Source organism: Triturus cristatus, chromosome 11 (assembly GCF_964204655.1).
Source record: "Triturus cristatus chromosome 11, aTriCri1.1, whole genome shotgun sequence".
NCBI lineage: Eukaryota > Metazoa > Chordata > Amphibia > Caudata > Salamandridae > Triturus > Triturus cristatus.
Genome location: NC_140594.1, coordinates 771363416 through 771381986, shown reverse-complemented (window position 1 = coordinate 771381986; position 18571 = coordinate 771363416). Strand labels below are relative to the sequence as shown.

The 18571-nt window shown below is 49.2% G+C and overlaps 1 protein-coding gene across 1 annotated transcript in view; it reads left to right on the top strand.

Annotated features, from left to right (window-relative positions):
- Positions 1-18571, top strand: part of UNC5D (unc-5 netrin receptor D) — a 1316579-nt gene that overhangs the window by 867436 nt on the left and 430572 nt on the right. Inside the window, exon 5 of the mRNA XM_085634460.1 lies at positions 16793-16973. Within this exon, the coding sequence (XP_085490586.1) occupies positions 16793-16973 (181 nt within the window). The remainder of the gene's footprint in view (positions 1-16792; positions 16974-18571) is intronic.

Sequence of the window (18571 nt, the reverse complement as noted above, 5' to 3'; positions counted from 1 at the left end):
TGCAAGGTAGCACATGTTCCCTTTGAGTGGGGGGGGGTCTCAGGTCCTCTCAAAGTTGTTGTGAGTCCATCCATGCCAGTTGACTGTCTGCTAGGTAATGACCTGGAGAGTTCCCCGTGGAAGGAGGTGGAACGCCAGGCTCATTTGGAGATGTTGGGTTTGCCTGAGTGGGTCTGTGTGACCACTCGGTCCATGGCAGCCAGACAGGGTTGTGAAGCAGACCTGGAGCCTGAAACAGTGGCCCAGGTCCCTGCCAGAAAGAGGAAGGGCAGGGGGCGTGGTGCGTCCACCCCCGCTGTTCCCACGGTCCAGGAAGGAGCAGAACCTACGGGGGATGCCCTGGAGCCTACAGGGGAACAGGTCGCTGAGCTGGGAGACATACCTGAGCTGACCCATTGGCAGCAAGAGGGTGGTCCCTCCAGAGAGGAGTTCTGCCGTGCGCAGAAGACATGCCCTACTCTTGAAGGTCTGCGGCACCAGGCTGCAGACCAGGCAGCAGGTGCTGATCCGAAGAACTTTTTTCTCTACTGGGAGAATGACTTGTTGTACAGTGAGCCTAGGTTTGCTGAGCCGAGTGGATCACGTACCCTGGTGGTACCCGCAGGGTTCAGAGACTTCCTACTGGGTCTGGCTCACGACGTGCCGCTTGCAGGACATCTCGGGCAGGACAAGAACCGACAAAGGCTTGCCACCCACTTTTACTGGCCCGGGATGAAGACGGACGTCGCTTCCTTTTGTAAATCATGCCAGACTTGCCAGGCAAGTGGCAAGGCTGGAGGAAAATGCAAAGGCCCTCTCCAGCCTTTTCCGGTAGTGAGCACCCCTTTCGAGCGGGTGGGAATAGATATTGTGGGGCCACTGGACCCCAGGACCGCCTTAGGCAACAGGTTCATCCTGGTCCTGGTGGATCATGCCACCCGGTACCCGGAGGCTATCCCTCTCAGGACAACCACAGCCCCGGTGGTGGGCCGTGCGTTGATGGGGATCTTTTCCCGTGTGGGTTTCCCCAAAGAGGTGGTATCTGACCGGGGTACCAACTTCATCTCCAGGTATATGAAGTCTCTGTGGGAGGAGTGTGGGGTAACTTATAAGTTCACCACTCCTTACCACCCTCAAGGAAATGGGTTTGTTGAAAGGTTCAACCGGACCCTGAAAGGCATGATCATGGGGCTGACAGAGCCCATGAGACGGAAGTGGGACGTCTTTTTGCCATGCCTATTATTTGCCTACAGGGAGGTACCACAAAAGTCTCTAGGGTTCAGTCCCTTTGAGCTTTTGTACGGGCACCCTGTTAGAGGACCTCTCAGTCTGGTGAAGGAGGGTTGGGAGAAATCCCCGGGGAAAACCCCTCAGGATGTGTTCAGCTATGTGCTGGCCATCCGCAACCAGACACAGCGCTTCCGGGCCCTCGCTCAGGCGAACCTGGAAGCCAGCCAGGATGAGATGAAGAGGTGGTATGACCAGCATACCACTCTGATGGAATTTCAACCTGGGCAGATGGTGTGGGTGATGGCGCCAGTGGAGCCTTGCGCGCTCCAGGACAAGTGGACTGGGCCATATGAGGTGGTGGAGCGCAAGAGTGAGGTGACCTACCTGGTCAACTTGCGATCTCCCAGGAACCCCATGAGGGTCCTACACGTGAACCGCCTCAAACCCCATTTTGAGAGGTCTGAAATAACAATGCTACTGGCTACAGATGCAGGGATGGAGGAGGATAGCGATCCTCTTCCTGACCTCCTGGCAGCTAAGGAGCAAGATGGGTCAGTGGATGGAGTGGTCCTCTCACCCACCCTGACCCCAGAACAGCAGAGGGACTGTCGCCATGTGTTGGGTCAGTTTGCATCTCTGTTCTCCCTGACCCCCGGTATCACCAACTGGTGTGTCCATGACGTGGACACGGGAGATAGCATGCCTGTGAAACAGAAGTTTTACCGGGTGGCTGACAAGGTCAGGGCCAGCATCAAGAAGGAGGTTTCTAAGATGTTGGAGCTAGGGGTGATTGAGCCCTCCAGCAGCCCCTGGGCTAGCCCAGTGGTACTTGTACCGAAAGCTGCTGCGCCAGGTGCCACTCCAGAACTTAGGTTTTGTGTGGACTACCGTGGGCTCAATGCTGTCACGAAGACTGATGCACACCCCATCCCCAGAGCTGATGAGCTCGTGGATTGGTTGGGAGCTGCCAACTACCTCAGTACGTTTGACTTAACTTCTGGGTACTGGCAGATTGCCTTAACTGATGGGGCCAAGGAGAGGTCTGCGTTTTCAACGCCAGAGGGGCACTTCCAGTTCCGTGTCATGCCCTTTGGGTTGAAGAACGCCCCTGCCACATTCCAGAGACTGGTCAACCAGGTACTGTCCGGGCTGGAGCAATTCAGCGCCGCATATCTGGATGACATCGCTGTGTTCAGCTCCACTTGGGAAGAACACTTGCAACACCTCTGCGCAGTGTTGAAGGCTCTGCATAGTGCAGGCCTCACTATCAAGGCCAGTAAGTGCCAGATAGGGCAGGGTTCGGTGGTGTATTTGGGACACCAGGTAGGAAGCGGCCAGGTGGCGCCCCTACAAGCCAAGATAGATACCATCCGGGCTTGGGAACCCCCCAAAACCCAGACAGCGGTGAGAGCCTTCTTAGGACTCACCGGGTACTATCGCCGTTTTGTCAAGGGGTATGGCACCATTGTGGCTCCCTTGACAGAACTAACTTCCAAGAAGTTACCGAAGAAAGTGATTTGGACCAGTGCCTGCCAAGAAGCTTTTGATGCCCTGAAGGAGGCCATGTGTACAGCACCTGTACTCAAGGCGCCTGACTTCTCCAAGGAGTTCATAGTGCAGACAGACGCTTCTGAGCATGGAGTGGGAGCGGTGCTCTCACAACTAAATGATGAGGACTTGGACCAACCTGTAGCTTTCATTAGTAGGAGGCTACTTCCCAGGGAACAGAGGTGGAGTGCGATTGAAAGGGAAGCTTTTGCTGTGGTCTGGGCGCTGAAGAAGCTGAGGCCCTACTTGTTTGGGACTCACTTCCGGGTTCAGACGGACCACAGGCCCCTCAGATGGTTGATGCAGATGAGGGGTGAGAATCCTAAGCTGTTGAGGTGGTCCATTTCCCTACAGGGGATGGACTTTACGGTGGAACACCGCCCCGGTACAGAACACGCCAACGCTGATGGTCTGTCCAGGTTTTTCCGCCTTAGCGATGAGAACTCCCAAGAGGGTGGGTAGTTCTCCCCACTTTCAGCTGGAGGGGACACGTGTTAGACCTGGCATCTTTGGCGTGGTTACCCCTGACTTTTTGCCTCTACCTCCTGTATTTTTGATGCTATGCTGGATTTCGTTTTTGCTGGTTTAGATGCTTTGGGCACTTTGCCACTGCTGATCAGTGTCAAAGTGCAAGTGCTCCCTTGGTAAATTATTGTGTTGATTGGTTATCCATGATTGGTATACTTGTTTCACCTGTTAGCCCCTAGTAAAGTGCACTGCGTGTGCCAGGGCTGGTGATTCAAATGCTACTAGTGGGCTGCAGCACTGATTGTGCCACCCACAGGAGTAGCGCTAAAATGATGTCTTAGGCCTGCTTGCAGTGCCTATGTGCAGTCCAGGACTGCCATGTCGACCTGGCCAGTGTACCCACTGACCAGGCCTTATCCTTCCCTTTCTGTACATGTCAGGCATCCCTATGGTGGCCCTAGGTACCCCCCTGGGCTGGGTGCAGTGTATCTGAAAGGTAGGGCATGTACTGAGGTGTGTAACATGCCCTGGTAGTGAATTACAGCCATTTTCGTTTTTCACTGCTGAGAGGCTATCTTGCCCATAGGATAGAATGGGGAAGGCTGTTTACATGCCTATCTTCCCATAAGGGCAAGATAGAAAATCCAAGTTTGGTATCTCTGTGTTCAGAATTTAATTATACATCTTTTTAGCAAGATGGTTTTTAAATTCACTGTGTGAGAATAGCACTTTTTAGAAAGTAGCTATTCTCCTGTTTAACCTTCCTGTGTGCCTGTGTGCTGGTTGGCTGACTGGTGTCAGGTGATGTGCTAGGTGGCTCCAGGAGCCTGGATGAGTCAGCAGCAGGGTGAATAGGGAGATCTGCTTTAGATGGGTGGGAGGAGTAGTCCCTGGGTCTGAATAGGGCTGTCCCTGACAAACACAAAGCTGGCTCCACCCCCTGCTGGCCAGGCTGAGGACTCTGCCTCTGCTGGCACAAAGAAGGCTCCACCTCCTGCTGAGCGTCTAACGACCCTGCCTCTCACTCTGAAAGGAACCAGGTGCTCCAGAGCAGAGCACACCCAGGAACCGGTTTGAGCAGGGGAATCCCCCCACTGAAACACAAGAGACAAAGACTTGGAGGGGTATAAGAAGAGGACCCCAGACACCTAAACTTTAGATCACTTTGGAACTAAGAAGAAACCTCTGCCAAGGAGAAAGCTGGAAGAAACTGAAGAGGAGAAGACTGCCTGCTTGCTGTTTTGCTTTGCTGCCAAGGAGAGGGGAAGGACTTTGCTGTGTCCCCTTCTTTTGATTCTGATCTCCAAGGGCCTGAGAAGAGCTGGCTCCCTGTTAAGAAGTCCCAGGAACAAAAGTACTTCGCCACCAGCTCCCCTGGAACTCTGCTGAGAGAGTTCTGACCTGCCTTGGAGTGCTTGCCCAGTCTTGGGGCTTCAGGAGGTCGTTTTGCTGTGTTGAGGGAGCTGGGAAGCAGAAGCGTGAACAAGAGTGACTGGTACCCAGCGCATCATCCGATTGCGTGTCGCAAGACGAGAGTGCGTGGAAAATTTCATCGCGGCACCATCGCAACACGCAGGGTCTCCGCATCGCCGAGTGCGTCGAGCATCGTCCCGAAGCGTGAAGCTTCCTGCCATTGCGAGGGTTGTCGCAGAACCAGTTTGCGGGCCGCACCACTGCCGGTGCGTGAAAAGTCTCCAATCGCTGCGTGCGTCGACGCAGAGTCCCGTTCCGTGGCGCATCGAGAGTTGCGGCGCCGGAAGGCAACGCTGCGCCACGCATCGCACCACATCGAAGAGTGTCGCATCGAACCTGTGCGTGAAGCTTCCCCCTAAGAAACCTACGCAACGAAAGCCAAAGGTATCGCATCCTCCCCCTACAGATCGGAGCCGGCGCATCCACCTCTGCTGCGTGAAGCAGGGCTGCTGCAAAGCCTCCCCAGGATCTCAGGAGCATCGCATCGCCTTTGCCATCTTCCTTGTTATAGCTTTTGGGAACCTTATCGCAACTACAGGTACTGTTGGGCACGAAAGTGTCGCATTTTGTGCATTGAGAGCCGCATTGTGCAGGACACTGACTTTGACATCCTGGAGTACTTTCTGCAAACTCTTGAACTATCCTTAAAGTAACCTTTTTGAATTGTATGTTGGTTTGTCTGTAATATTTGGTCTTGTGAGGTTTTTAGTAAAGATACATTATTTTTCTAAAACTGGTGTGGAGTAAATCTGTGGTGTTTTCACTGTGTTACTGTGAGTGTTGGTACAAATACTTTACACATTGCCTTTGATAGCCTAGACTGCTCAGGCCAAGCTACCTAGAGGGTGAGCAGGGGTTATCTTAACAGTGTATCCCCCTTTCCCTGACTAGAAGCAAGGGTCCCTACTTGGACAGTGGTACCTACCCTGCCAACTAGAGACCCCCAGATCTAACACTGATCAAGTATGCTGTGTTCTATTACATAAAGCTCTTACAATTAATTTGCCCTTTTTTATTATAACGAAGCAATAACACGCTGTGAGTTCACCTATTTCAACTCCCTTTTTTAAGGTTACAGATTTTCAGGAGTTCAGAAATTCGAGCCATAACCCTATACTTTCAGAAGTTATACATTGCTGCATTAAGAAACTTCCCGTGCAGTCCAGGAATAATGATCTATTTGAAAGCACCTATGTTAGCCTATATGACACCACTGTATGGGATCCTCTTCTGTCGTTTACGTAATTGTTATGAAATATAATCTAAGGGGCATTCTCAGCAGCTATATTAAAATCATGCTGGTAATTCATAAAGTAGAAAAAAAATCAACGTTGTCAAAGAAAAGTTCTCGCAGCTTTAAAGCACCATGTTGAGGAAGACCGTACCACAGCACTTCTTAACATCTTGACTTCTGTGGGACGCCACTGAATCTCTACTGGAAGTAAGGGATACCTACCTAAGACATTTTTACTATTCAAACCTCAAAACAACACACAAAATATAGAAACAAGTATATTATTATTATTATTGTTAATAATCATTTATAGAGCACAACTATCACCCAACGGGCATCATGGCGCTAGTAACTTATCAGTATAGAAGAGGTTCTGTGAGTAGTTACAGAGAAAAACTTGGTGTAATATAGTATACATGAGAAAAATAAACAAATTATGATTTTTTTTATTTAATTCACAATCAGAAATATGCAAAAATCTAAATTTTATTACCGAGTTAGGATCGTATCAAACTTTAGTTTCATTTTTAAAGGATGAATCAATGAGCTAGACTCTAGTATATCACTTTGGGCCAGATGTGCGACCACCCAATTTGAGACTTACAAATTGCATCGCAATCGCGACTCGCAATTTGCGAGTCACAAATTGGGATGTACAACAGTGTCAGAGACACTGTTTCCGATTCCCAATGGGGTCGCAAATTTCATACCTCATGAATATTAATGAGGCACTCTCAATTTGCGACCCCATTGGGAATGGCTGGCCCTCCCAGATACGGTGGCCTGCTGGGCTCAGCAGACACCCATGTCTTGGACTACTTTTGAATAAAGCAGTTTTTTTAATGCAGCCCGATTTCCTTAAAGGAAAATGGGATGCATTTAAAAAACTGAAAAATCAAACGTTTTTGTTTCATTTTTTAAGGGCAGGTAGTGGTCCCTGGGACCACCGCCTGCCCTTAAAAAATATTTTCCCCTGCATGTGCATCTCCATTTGCGAATGCATTACCACCCTCTTGAGGAGGGCCGTAAATTGTAAGGGGCATATTCACAAGGAACTATCGCCGAGTCAACAGCACTTTCTCGCAGCCAATGTTGCAATAAATCTATCGCCCCATTCACAAGCTGGTGTTAACAGCCCACAGCACCAGTTTACCCGCGATAGCAGCCGCAAAAAACATCGCCACAGAGGCCCCCCACAACTATCGCTAATGAGATGCAGAGTGGGCGTTTCCGTGCCAAAAGCTGCAACAACATCACACCACAACATTCTCATCGACCAGACAGAACTGCGATAAAAACACAAAACAGGCGATAAGGCGCATTAGCACCAGGAAATCTACACCTGCTCTGACCTGGTGCAAAGTCGGATGGCAGCCTGCACAACAAAAGGGAGCACAGCCCAGGGCCACATCGGAAGGGCAACAGATGCCATGGAGCCACCCATCATGCGGCCTGCACACCCAAGAGGGCCACAACACCCACCGACACCACCCCAGGACCACAACCCACACCCGGAACACTCCCACCGACCACAACAGATGCAGCGCAGAAAAAGACAGCGGACCCCGAAGAAGCGTACCCGCCACACAGACCCAACCTCTGACAATGTCACCATCCACCACAGGCTGAAAGGGACAACCATCCCACGCATCACGACCATCATCGCCCAACAGACCTACGGCAGCAACACAGCACACACCCAATATCCCACCCCACAGCAATCTGCTGGCTTGGCTGCACCTGTTGGCCCCTGGCACCCCCCATCCAACACCCACCAGAGTCGGAGGAGTCTCACTGCCAGCCACATCCAAGTCCCTCACACCTGTCCTGGACATCACCATCACCCTGGTACCCCAGTCCCCATACGTCCAACACAATGCACAGGTCACGCTGGAGACCATGCAAGGACCATACGCCATAGCAGGATGCACGCACGTGTTGGGGCAATCCACAGCACACATGTCCCACCTGTGCCCCCTGGTGACACAGCACACAATCACCGCAGCAGAAAGCACGCATCCCACCCCAATCTGCAGGCAACAACAGAACACTGTGGAACCTCCAACAATGTCGCTTTCAAATACACAGCCAGTGTGCATGATTCCTCCATCCTCCGACAGTCCATCGGCAACCAGCGTTCCCAGGATGGCACCAAGGGAAATGCACAGCCCCTTGGCAAGTTCCAAATGAACACCCCACTCACCTCAACTCCACAGCCATGCAAATCACAGCTCTGGCAATGCGCACTTCACAAAATCACTACCAACATGCACAACAACATGCCCACCCACCAGACACGACAGAACAACTCACAATGGTTACCTGGCCAGCTGTGACCATGAGCCATCAACGACATGGCACCTCAGCCACACAACAACCGAATGTGGGAAGAGGTAGCAAACAGGCATGTGTGAAGGATGCAGTAGTACCATGATTGAGAAAGTACACAATGCCAAGAGTGGTGTAGATGGGCTGGACAGACCGCAGTATGCAGCACACACCCATATCCATGGCGACATACACCTCTGGTGAATGGAGTGTAGTGGACAGTGGACGCAACCATGTCACCACAGCCAGTGGGGGACCTCGCGGAAATCTTGCCTGTTACGCCCCCCCTTAAGCGTGACTGGAGTGGGATGGCCCGGCGTATGCCATGACAGCGTAGGGGTGTGATTAAGAAGCACGTAGCCCTGGATGTGGTCCTCTTCCAGAAATCCCAACGTCTCTGCCAGGGCAGCGCCTCTCACCCCGCCACGAGGCCGACGCCGTCCTCTAGAGCGGAGTTTCCTGCGATGCTGTGCGTCTGTCGGCACGCTGGACTACGAACCTGTGAGGCCCGTCCCTGCGCAGCCAGTCCTTACTTATCACCTGCCGACACCGGCGTGTGTCAAGGAGGACCCACCATGTTCCGGCGCAAGCTCCAGGTCCGAGTCCCGCAACCTTTGGCAGCCTCCTCAGATCATCACGGCCTCCACGACACAGGCCCGCTTTAGTCCTTTTTCGTTGACGTATCCTACTGCCGCCTCAGGCCTACTGCTTGGCCCTGTAGGTCCCATGTGTGAAACTGTGTCCTGAGTCATGAATGGCAGTGACCCCAAATCCGGGCCAGCGGCAACAGCACCAGGCCCCACCCGATCAGTGAGGCATAGTTCCATATGGGCTTCTTGCAACACGTGTTGCCACTAACCCTGTTCAACGCCAGCCGGCGACACCTGGTGCCACTAACCCTGTTCAACGCCAGGCGGCGATACATGGATGAGGGACCAGGACTACCCTGCGGACCAGTAGGTCCCACATCCAGCACCTAGGCACAAATCACGAGTCCACACCAGTGGTCGCACGAACAGGAGTAAAAGGAAGATGCATCTCAGTCCGGACGAAACCCGGGTCACATACACAGAGGTGTCCGAACACGTGGTGCCACTGAACCTGAACTACGCAGGCAGGTGGGGCCATCCAACCTATACCAGCGACACTCGGTGAATGGCCCGTGCTGACTGCTGCCTCAGGCCTACACCACGGTCAGGTAGGTCACACATTTGGAACTGAGTCTTGATTACACCATGGCAATGAACACCATTTAAGGCATAGGACAAGTCACTATACTCACTTAGATATGGTGCCAACAAGTCTGTGCATGGCATCACAACCACACGTGTCTGTGGCCCTACGCGGACTACTGCCCTCGGCCTATGCTGCGCATGAGTGGGTCACAGATTTGGAACTGAACATCGGTTATTCAAAAGGCAGAATACATATCATCGCACGCACGGAGAGGCGTAAGGGGATGATGCGTTGCAGTCCGGAGGGAACAAGATCATCGTTACGTAGGTGATCGAACACTACCGACAACTGCCCTTGTGTTATTATCTCTGTGCCTCGACAGCCAACAACACGTGGCTGTAGGCCACTGCTGACCGCTGCCTCCGGCCTACACTGCGGTCCAGTAGGTCACAGACTCTTCATTTTGCAATGGCTGAGTTTATATCAGCGTACCGGCATCATCGCAGACAGCATCCCCTCTCAGCCCCGGTGCCACTAAATCTGTTCCCCGACAATCATGGACACTCTCTGGTCGAACTTTGGTGGCGTATGAGTCTATGGACTAGGGGGCAGTTTTCATCCTCATGTAGCTGATACCGAATTGGTGGTGGCAACAAGGCTGTCGCATTCCACTCCTCCATTTGCTGCTTCTGGATCAAATCTAACTTTTCGGCGTCATGCCCTGGAGGACACCTTGCACTGTCCCCTGAAACCCTCCGCAACATACACCTCGGACATTGATGGAGACCCGCTCAGGTAGCATGGCCCATCTGACTGCACCGCAAGTCACCGTCCCGTGGCTGGGTGCCTGTGCCAGCTGCTTTGCATCCGGGGCCACTAACTCTGTACTTGTCAGGTCCGGGACCCCTTCTTTTGAGAAATTGGATGGCTCATGAAGCGTTGACCTTGGGGTCATCAACGCCATTTCTCTGTGGCCCTGCGCTGTACACAGCCTTCGGGCCCAACAGCGACCCACCAGGGCTCACACACCAAATCGAGTCCTGACCGGCCCGGATGTGGCATCACCGCAGGAGGCACACGCCACCACCGTAAGGACCACCTCCAACAGTCATCTGCCACAGTCGACACGGTGGTCCTGACAGACTTACGGAGTTGCTCAGACCTGTCGTGGATGCCATCATCGGCCTGATTCCCTGCTCAGCACTCCGGGTGCCAGTGACTCAGTGCACCGCAAGCCATTGTCTGTTACTGATTGAGTTTTGAGCTGTGGAGAGGTTGCGCAGCTAGGTCACCTCAAACAGTGTGGGGGCCCTGAGACATTGATAGGGAAGATGATGCAGGTATGACACACCCCACTGCAGAAGGTATCTGTCGAAGGGACACAATCCGAGACTTTTTCTTCACATGGGCGCGCTCATCTCTAGTGTCCCATCCCCAGGGCACTGCAACTCACGGACACTTCTGTTTGCATGTTGGCTGTCCTCTGGACTTTCTCTAGCTCCCTCCATGTTGCTCAGCAGTTGACTCTTTTATGCATGTGTTTTCTGTTTCCGTTGTACTAGTGTCTAATGTTCAAGTGGTTGCCAGCACCAGACATTCTGTGCAGAATGGCTTACACTCACCCCACACACATCCAGCACAGGCGTCACTGTACATGTGGCCCTGCCAATAAAGGGGCCGGGCGCATGTGTCCATAACCAGTTCAACATGATATCTGTGTGTGTCTCTGTTGTCTCTTTGTCTGCATGAGGGCCCTGGGCCCTATGCCTTTACATTGTGCTGTGTACATCGGATGCAGACATGTCACTGCAGGCAGCGGGTTGGAGCTTGTACATGTAGCTTTGTCGTCACCGACTCAAATAATAAGGGGAGTGGCAGGGCCATCGTACGAAGAGCCAACATGGGTGTGTGACTGCTATTTGAGCGCCCCTGCCTGTGGTTCTGTACTGCATTCCATGGGTTTGGCCCCCACCCACACCAGTTGGCCCACCTCCTTTTGGTGTGCAGGAACATGGCATTGGGGTGCGATGTGTGGGTGAGTAAAGTGTCGTGAGCCAGCTGTGCTTGCGGGTGCTTCCTGCTGTGTGGTCTGTTGCAGGCTCGGTGTTCTCCTCTGAGTAGCTTGGCTGTCTGGGTCCTGGTGGGGGGTTGCCTGGGATATCCATGTGCTGTGGTCCTCTCCGGCATCACTGATGTGTTGTATTCTGTGCTCTGCTGAAGGTGTTGTGTGCCCCTCTGCGATGTGAAGGGGAGGTGCGTATTGACTTTGAGTTGACATATATGTTGGTGCATTGTGCAGGTTTGCATGCAGACTGTATGGCAATATACATTGTGACTGTTTGGGTGGTGATGGATGCTTCTGCGGGATAGTGCACGTTTGGTCGACATGACGGATGTGAGGTCGTACGCGTACATTTCCATTTCACAGTTTCCGGCTCCGTCAGATGTAGAAGGCATGTTTCTGTGCATGTGTGGAGCCAGATGTGTCCTCTGTTCTGCAGTGTCGGCTATGCGCGTTGTTCCTCGTTGTCGTCAATGTGGGTGTGCTGTTCGTGCTATGTGTGTGTGTGCTGCAGTGTGCCAAGGGGATCGGGACCATGGACCTGGGTCATTGTGGGTGTGCAGTGTGCTACACCTCGTTGAGCATGTATGCCATTGTGCCCACTCCCCCCGTCCCCCCAGTACCTGTTCGTTGCACTCCCTGTTGATGATGTGTCAGGTCCTCTCGAGCTATGTCCGTACTCCCTACTCCTTGCACCGTCTCCACACTGATGACTGTGGCCTGGGTTTCCTTCAGCTCCTCCGGTGGCGATGGACTGCCACCTCCTGTCGCCATTGCTGCCTTCCTGTTGGCAGCAGGTTTGTGCCTGGTTTAGGTAGTCACTTCATGCCGGTGCCTATTGGACTCCTGGATTGGCCTCCTCGGCGCTCCGACTGCAATCCAGGTGGTCTGCTAGTGGGTCAGTTGCTGGTAGTGTTCTGTCACCTTCGTGACGCTGGTCTTGTTTTCCTGCAGTCTGCACCCCGTCTTCCTCTCCCTCTTCTCCTTGGCCTTCCCAGACCCTGTTGTTCCTTGCTGGTAGTCTGTGGGGTTTGAGTTGGCCCCTGCGCTGTGTCAGGGTGCATCCATGTTGCTACGCACTTTGGATTGTTTGTGGTGTATTTTTTTATGTGGTTTTTATGGTGCATTGTTCCGCCAGAAGAGTGGGATTTGCCGGCCTGTGGCTGATTTTCGCTACTTTTTGTACCGCGGTTGGCCTCATCGCATGTTTTTTTGTGTTCGCGTATTGCATTTATACGGCGTGGCATTGATTTTCACGCAGAGATCTGGCGCAGTATCTGGTGACTATCGCATGCTACTGCCTTGTTGTGAATTCCACGTTGAAACAGGGTTATTTTTCCACGATAGGCTGCGATATTGAAAGTTGATTTACGCTACTCTTGCAGTAGTTATCAAACGTTCTTGTGAATATACCCCCAAGTGTTTTGTGGCCGTAATTGCGGTCGCAAAGCATTCTTACATTGGGTTGAGAGACGCAATGAGGAAGGGACTCCCTTGGAACGCCCCTTCCTAATTGCGAGTTGCAAATCCTATTTAGCGAGTTGCAAATAAATTGCGACTCACTAAATAGAGTTTGTACATTGCCCTACTAGTTTTTGCATGTGCAAACGGGTCGAAAACCCGTTTGTGCATGCAATTTAGGGTCGTACATCTGGCCTTTTGTCTTTTTTTGCTCCTAAGGTGTGCTTTGTTATTGTTGTTGCATAACAGCCCTTTGTTTAATGCCACAAGTCATGCATTCTAGATTTTCTTTGCTATACTTGTGCTGCTCCCACAAATCTAGATAAGGATACCAAACTAAGATTGAGTCCCAATTTCTAATTACTTCACAGTTACAGGGTGTTTTAAATTTTTCAGTTTTGCCATTTAATGTTTATATACTTTTTTAACCAGCTAATACTATTTGATTTTCGAAACAGTTGCAGATCCCTAAGTAGGCATTGCCAGACCCCAGGGGTTCAAGGACACCAGGTTAAGAGCTACTGTCTCACCAGAAAAAAAGCTGTTCTCTCTATACCCAGATTTGAAACTTGATCAATAATACACTTCTAAGACATTCCATCCTTATTTAGGACTTGCCACACTATGATGTCTTTACCGTTTTATTTGCTCTATCAATGCATGATAATGTTGTAGACACTTCTAGACATAATTTTAGGACATCTGTATGGCATCTATACATTTTGCCTCTAGGGTCTCAAATATAGGACAATACACTGGTTGCTTGCAGGTACTGGGTACAGCTAGTGAAGGGTATCTTGCATCTTTAAAACACCACTCTGTGATGTGGAGACCTGCTCCATTTCTATCACAGGTGGAAGGGAAGAGTTACAGCACACCATCTGGCCCACAACATCCTCAGTTTCAAATTATTTCTTGTTATTTACTTTACCATTTACATTCCCGCATCTAGCACTGTTTTTCTTCATTTTGGCCATCATTCTTCTTTAATGCCTCGAGTCGTTTTTTTGTTGTTGTTGTTAATGTAGGCATTTTTCATCTCCTCCACCTCGCTCTCTGAGATTTAATGGATTGCCGTCCCTTCTTCCCTGAGAATACTGAATTGTCACAAAGAGAAATACCGGGTAAGCTTCAAATGACTCGCAGAACAGAAAGGGGAGGACCTACATGAGAACAGCGTGCAAAAAGTGGTGTCCAGGGAGACAGAGCGAGCTAAGTTATTTGACGGCTTCACGCGGCTTCAGCGCAGTGCCAACCCTAATATGGCAGAACACCACTCTAGAATTGCAGACTAGTAATTACTATTTATTGGTGCACATATGCACCCATTACCTGTTAGAACTCAAGGGCAATGGCTCTATATTGTTCTAACTCATGCACAGTATGCCTTTCTACTTTTACAATCCGCATTGCTGAAAAAGCTATGTTACCAAGATATCAGATCAGGTCTCTCTACAATGCAGCTGGTTCCAAGTTGTACCTCTTTGGTATCTCTCTATTAGCCTACAGTGGGGGAACCTTTGCATTGGGCACGGGGTAGGGTCAGCATTTGCTACTTTTGCTTAATGGAGCACCAATATTGCCTGTGGTGATCTTTTTTTAATGCCAAGCAGCGTTCGGCTCAACCTGTGACTTCATGGCAAACACAACGAAGTAAGGATTGAACGGCCAAATTGTGGCCAGTAAACTGGTAAGGGTGCATGCCCATTGACTGACGGGCTTCTGTATTTCTATGATGGAAGATCATTTCAGGATTCAATCATTTAAGGATTTGCTGGTTGTTATATTTGTTGGGTATTTTTTAGTGCCAAAGGCTATACTCAAGCAGCCCCTTTAGCGCATTCCACACGGAATCCAAACACAAATTGCTTAAATACATTTTTATTGCTCAGGGAGATCCATTTTTCAAAGATGGCTGAAGTTCAAAACACTAGCTGCCAATGGGCTACCACCAAGTCTCATTAGTTTAACTTTCGTGAGAATGGGATGATGCTGATCTCAGATTCAAACAATAAACACTCTGCGAAATGATTATATTGAAGAGATTTGCCTGTTTCTGCATCTCATAGACCAAGCAGTGCACATTAACATCTATAGTGTGCTTTCACTGCCGCCAACTTTGCTTTCAGAGAGCTGTGGAGATATGATCCCAGGAGGAAAAAACTAAAATAAAGCTTGTTGCATGATTTGGAGACCTTTGGACTTTTTTTGTTTATTCATTTTCATTGTACATCATAGTTTAACACAAAATAATGATACATACTGGATAGTGAAAAATATTGAACTGTGTACTTTATTCCACACTCAATAGACGGTCCCTGTCAGGAAAGATTGTTGGTTGAACTCCTTCTATTGATGTCCGTCTACTCTCTGCTGTGGGGTGACCTGCAAAGTTTGCAAGACACAGCATCACAGTCAAAATATAGACCTAAAAATAGCAATTCATGTTATCGACTGGCACTATATTAGCAAAGTAGCATATCCAGGCAAGTACACACTGGCCCATTATGATGCTGGTGGGGCTGCCTCCAACAGCCGTCGGTGCAGTCCCATCGACATACAGCCCTTTGGGCTGACTGCCATATTATGATGCAGGTGGTCGGACCCTAAACTCGGGGAACGGACCTCCACTTCCGACGGGAACTCCTGATCCTGTCGGGGCTGCGGTCGGAATTGTGATCCCGAATGGAGGCAGTACCTGCTCAGGCACAGCCGTCTGGTTCACAATGTCCCTTTCCGAATGCCTTTTCATGGAGGTCCCACAGCCATCAATCGGCAGATGAAAACGATCTTTGGGGGCCTCAAGCTGGGCCCCTGTTCCCTGTAGGCCACTGATAAGTGGCCAGGGGGGCACATGTGTTTCCCCCCACACATCCATACACCATGTGCCAGGCACCACATAGTGTCTGGGACATGGTTCATGGATGTTTGTAAATTGCCTTTTTCTACTGAAGCTTCTGCTGCAGCCCTTTTCCTGGCTGCAGCACAAGTGGCAGTAGAAAAATGCATTTTCCGACCACCTACACAGTGGTTTAATCAAAATATGGCAGGTGGGGCTGCCGAATAATATTTGCCAGCTGGTCTCACACCTGTGGTGATGGCGGTCAGATGCTCGTCCAACCGCCATCGTGATGTGCCCCATAGTTGGTATTTTTAACTTCACATCTACTTACCTTGATGATGCAGTGGTAGTTGATATTGTGGATGCAATATTTTTGGAAGTCAAAATATCTACAGAAATACTGTGATACCAGCCTCCCTCCATCGCCCGCAGATCCATGTGTTCACTACTGTACGTGTCCACACCACTTTACAGACACTTTGCAAAGGCAAACTGTCTGAGAAATGAAAAATAAGTGTGCTCCCCAGACTCTAGGGGAAGACAAATTTATTCATCACATGAATACTTGTAATGCTCGATGGAATGAGTCGCAGTTTACATTATAGAATATTTATATTTGTAATCCGGCTGTTGATCCTCAATACTACAACTGGAAATAGACTGCTGTCATGTAAAATGTAAAGAATTATATTTTTTAAATGTTTATTTCATTGAAAAATCGGATGGAAATGTAATCTTAGATCACTACGCTACAACAGAGTGCGTGGGCCATTGGATTTGTGAAGCTGCGCTAGTTGGAAATAAGTTTTCTTCTCATATTCAATTGATTGTAGGAAATGCTTATTGAGGAATTGTAAATTCAATTTAATATTGCAGCAAACATTTCATCAGTGTGCACTAAACGGCCAAATATTTGGGTTGTCAGATGCCCATCCCATCTTCCTTCTTCCTCTTCATCTGACTGTCACGTCATCATTTGTGTCTCTGGCAGGTCGAATGGCTGAAGAACGAAGAGCCCATCGACTCGCTCCTGGATGACAATGTCGATACCAGGGCGGATCACAACTTAATCATTCGGCAGGCTCGCCTGTCTGATTCTGGCAATTATACATGTGTGGCCTCTAACATAGTGGCCAGGCGAAGGAGTACATCTGCAACTGTCGTGGTTTATGGTGAGTACCATGCTGAAGGTAATGCTAAACAGTGGTTAATTTGTAAAAAAAATAAGTGCCAGTGCTGTCGTGAGGACACCACTGTAGCTTGCACCACACATTGCCTCTGCTATGCTGCCAATGGTAGTGAGAACACAATTTACAACCATCACACTCTTACAAAATGTGACTATTCAGACTATTTCAGGCCTCCACAGTTATAATAATTGCTTGGGTGGCAGGTAACAGTAATTTTTGATAGATATTGAATTCATAATTAAGTGCTATGGTCTTCTCTACATTAGCCAGACAGTGCCACCTTGTGGGAGCATGTCTGGCATGCTCCAGTGCTGACAATTAATTGCCAGTGCTGAGTACCGGAAACCACTGGCTCAAATTAAGTACTGATGCTAAATCATTTAGGGGATGTGAAATATGATTTACTTTGATTTAATTTTTGGGACAGTGCTTATTACAAATAAAGAAAAAGAGCAGCATCATTTGAGTATATAGTATACTTACATATTTAAAGTGATCATACAACAGTTGTATGCCAGAATATTATTAGCAAAAATATTGTCTGCCAGAAATATCATGTCCCAAATATCATTTGGATTTTTTTTTTACTTTGTATAGATTTTCTGTCATTAACTTCAGTGGTGAAGTACTTTTGTAAACAATATTAGGACACAATATTTCTATCCAATTATGTTTTGAGTATGATGTTCTTGTACTGTTCCCTCATGACATATCCTCGCTCCAGAGACGCAACAGAGTTTGATTGATCACAGAGTATGCAGGGGCTGAGCTGCATCCTAAAGTCCAACTTTGGACTCATACTGAAACTGTAGATATTGTCTGATTGATCACTGCTGATCTCAAAGACTGAGGGACACTTGGGAAAGAAAAATATGAAGTGTATTCATTTTCATCACCACCAAAACAGACTTACAGTATTATCATGGGAAGACCTCAAGTGGATAGAAAGAAGACTTCATCTTATATAGAGAGGCAAATAGAAAGTGGAAAGTTATTAGGCTAACAGCATTCTACAAACCCAAAACAACAATAAAACTTCTAGGACATAATCTCGTGTTCCCACAAGTTAAGCACCAATGCCTCACAGCTATCAAAAATGCAAATTCATATAGATTTCTATCATGCTAAGGTTGTTAAACATCTAAGTATTTTTATCATCTTTATTGTTCCGTTATTTTGGAAGGGCAAAGTTAGATCTAACTCACTACTTACGAAACTGACTCCATCCTAGTGTGAGTCGTGTAGGCTGATATCAGGGGTTTCTGACTCGGGTCCAAGAGATCTGGGTCCTCGCTCTAGGTTCTGGTTTCCACAGGATACAGTCCCATTCATTAACCCTGGATTGACTCACTCCTTCTACAGAGTGAGTGCTCATCCTGAAAATCTGCCATGATCCCGGCATCCTGGACATACATGGGATTGTCAACTCTTACATTCTGCCATATCCCCACGGGCAGGAAAGAGAACACCATATAGCAGTCTTCTAAATGTACAGAACTTCTAGGGGCACATGCATAGCCAATATACCCAATTTTTCCAGACGCACTTAACATTTTGTCTTCTGTTGGTACCAAATCTGT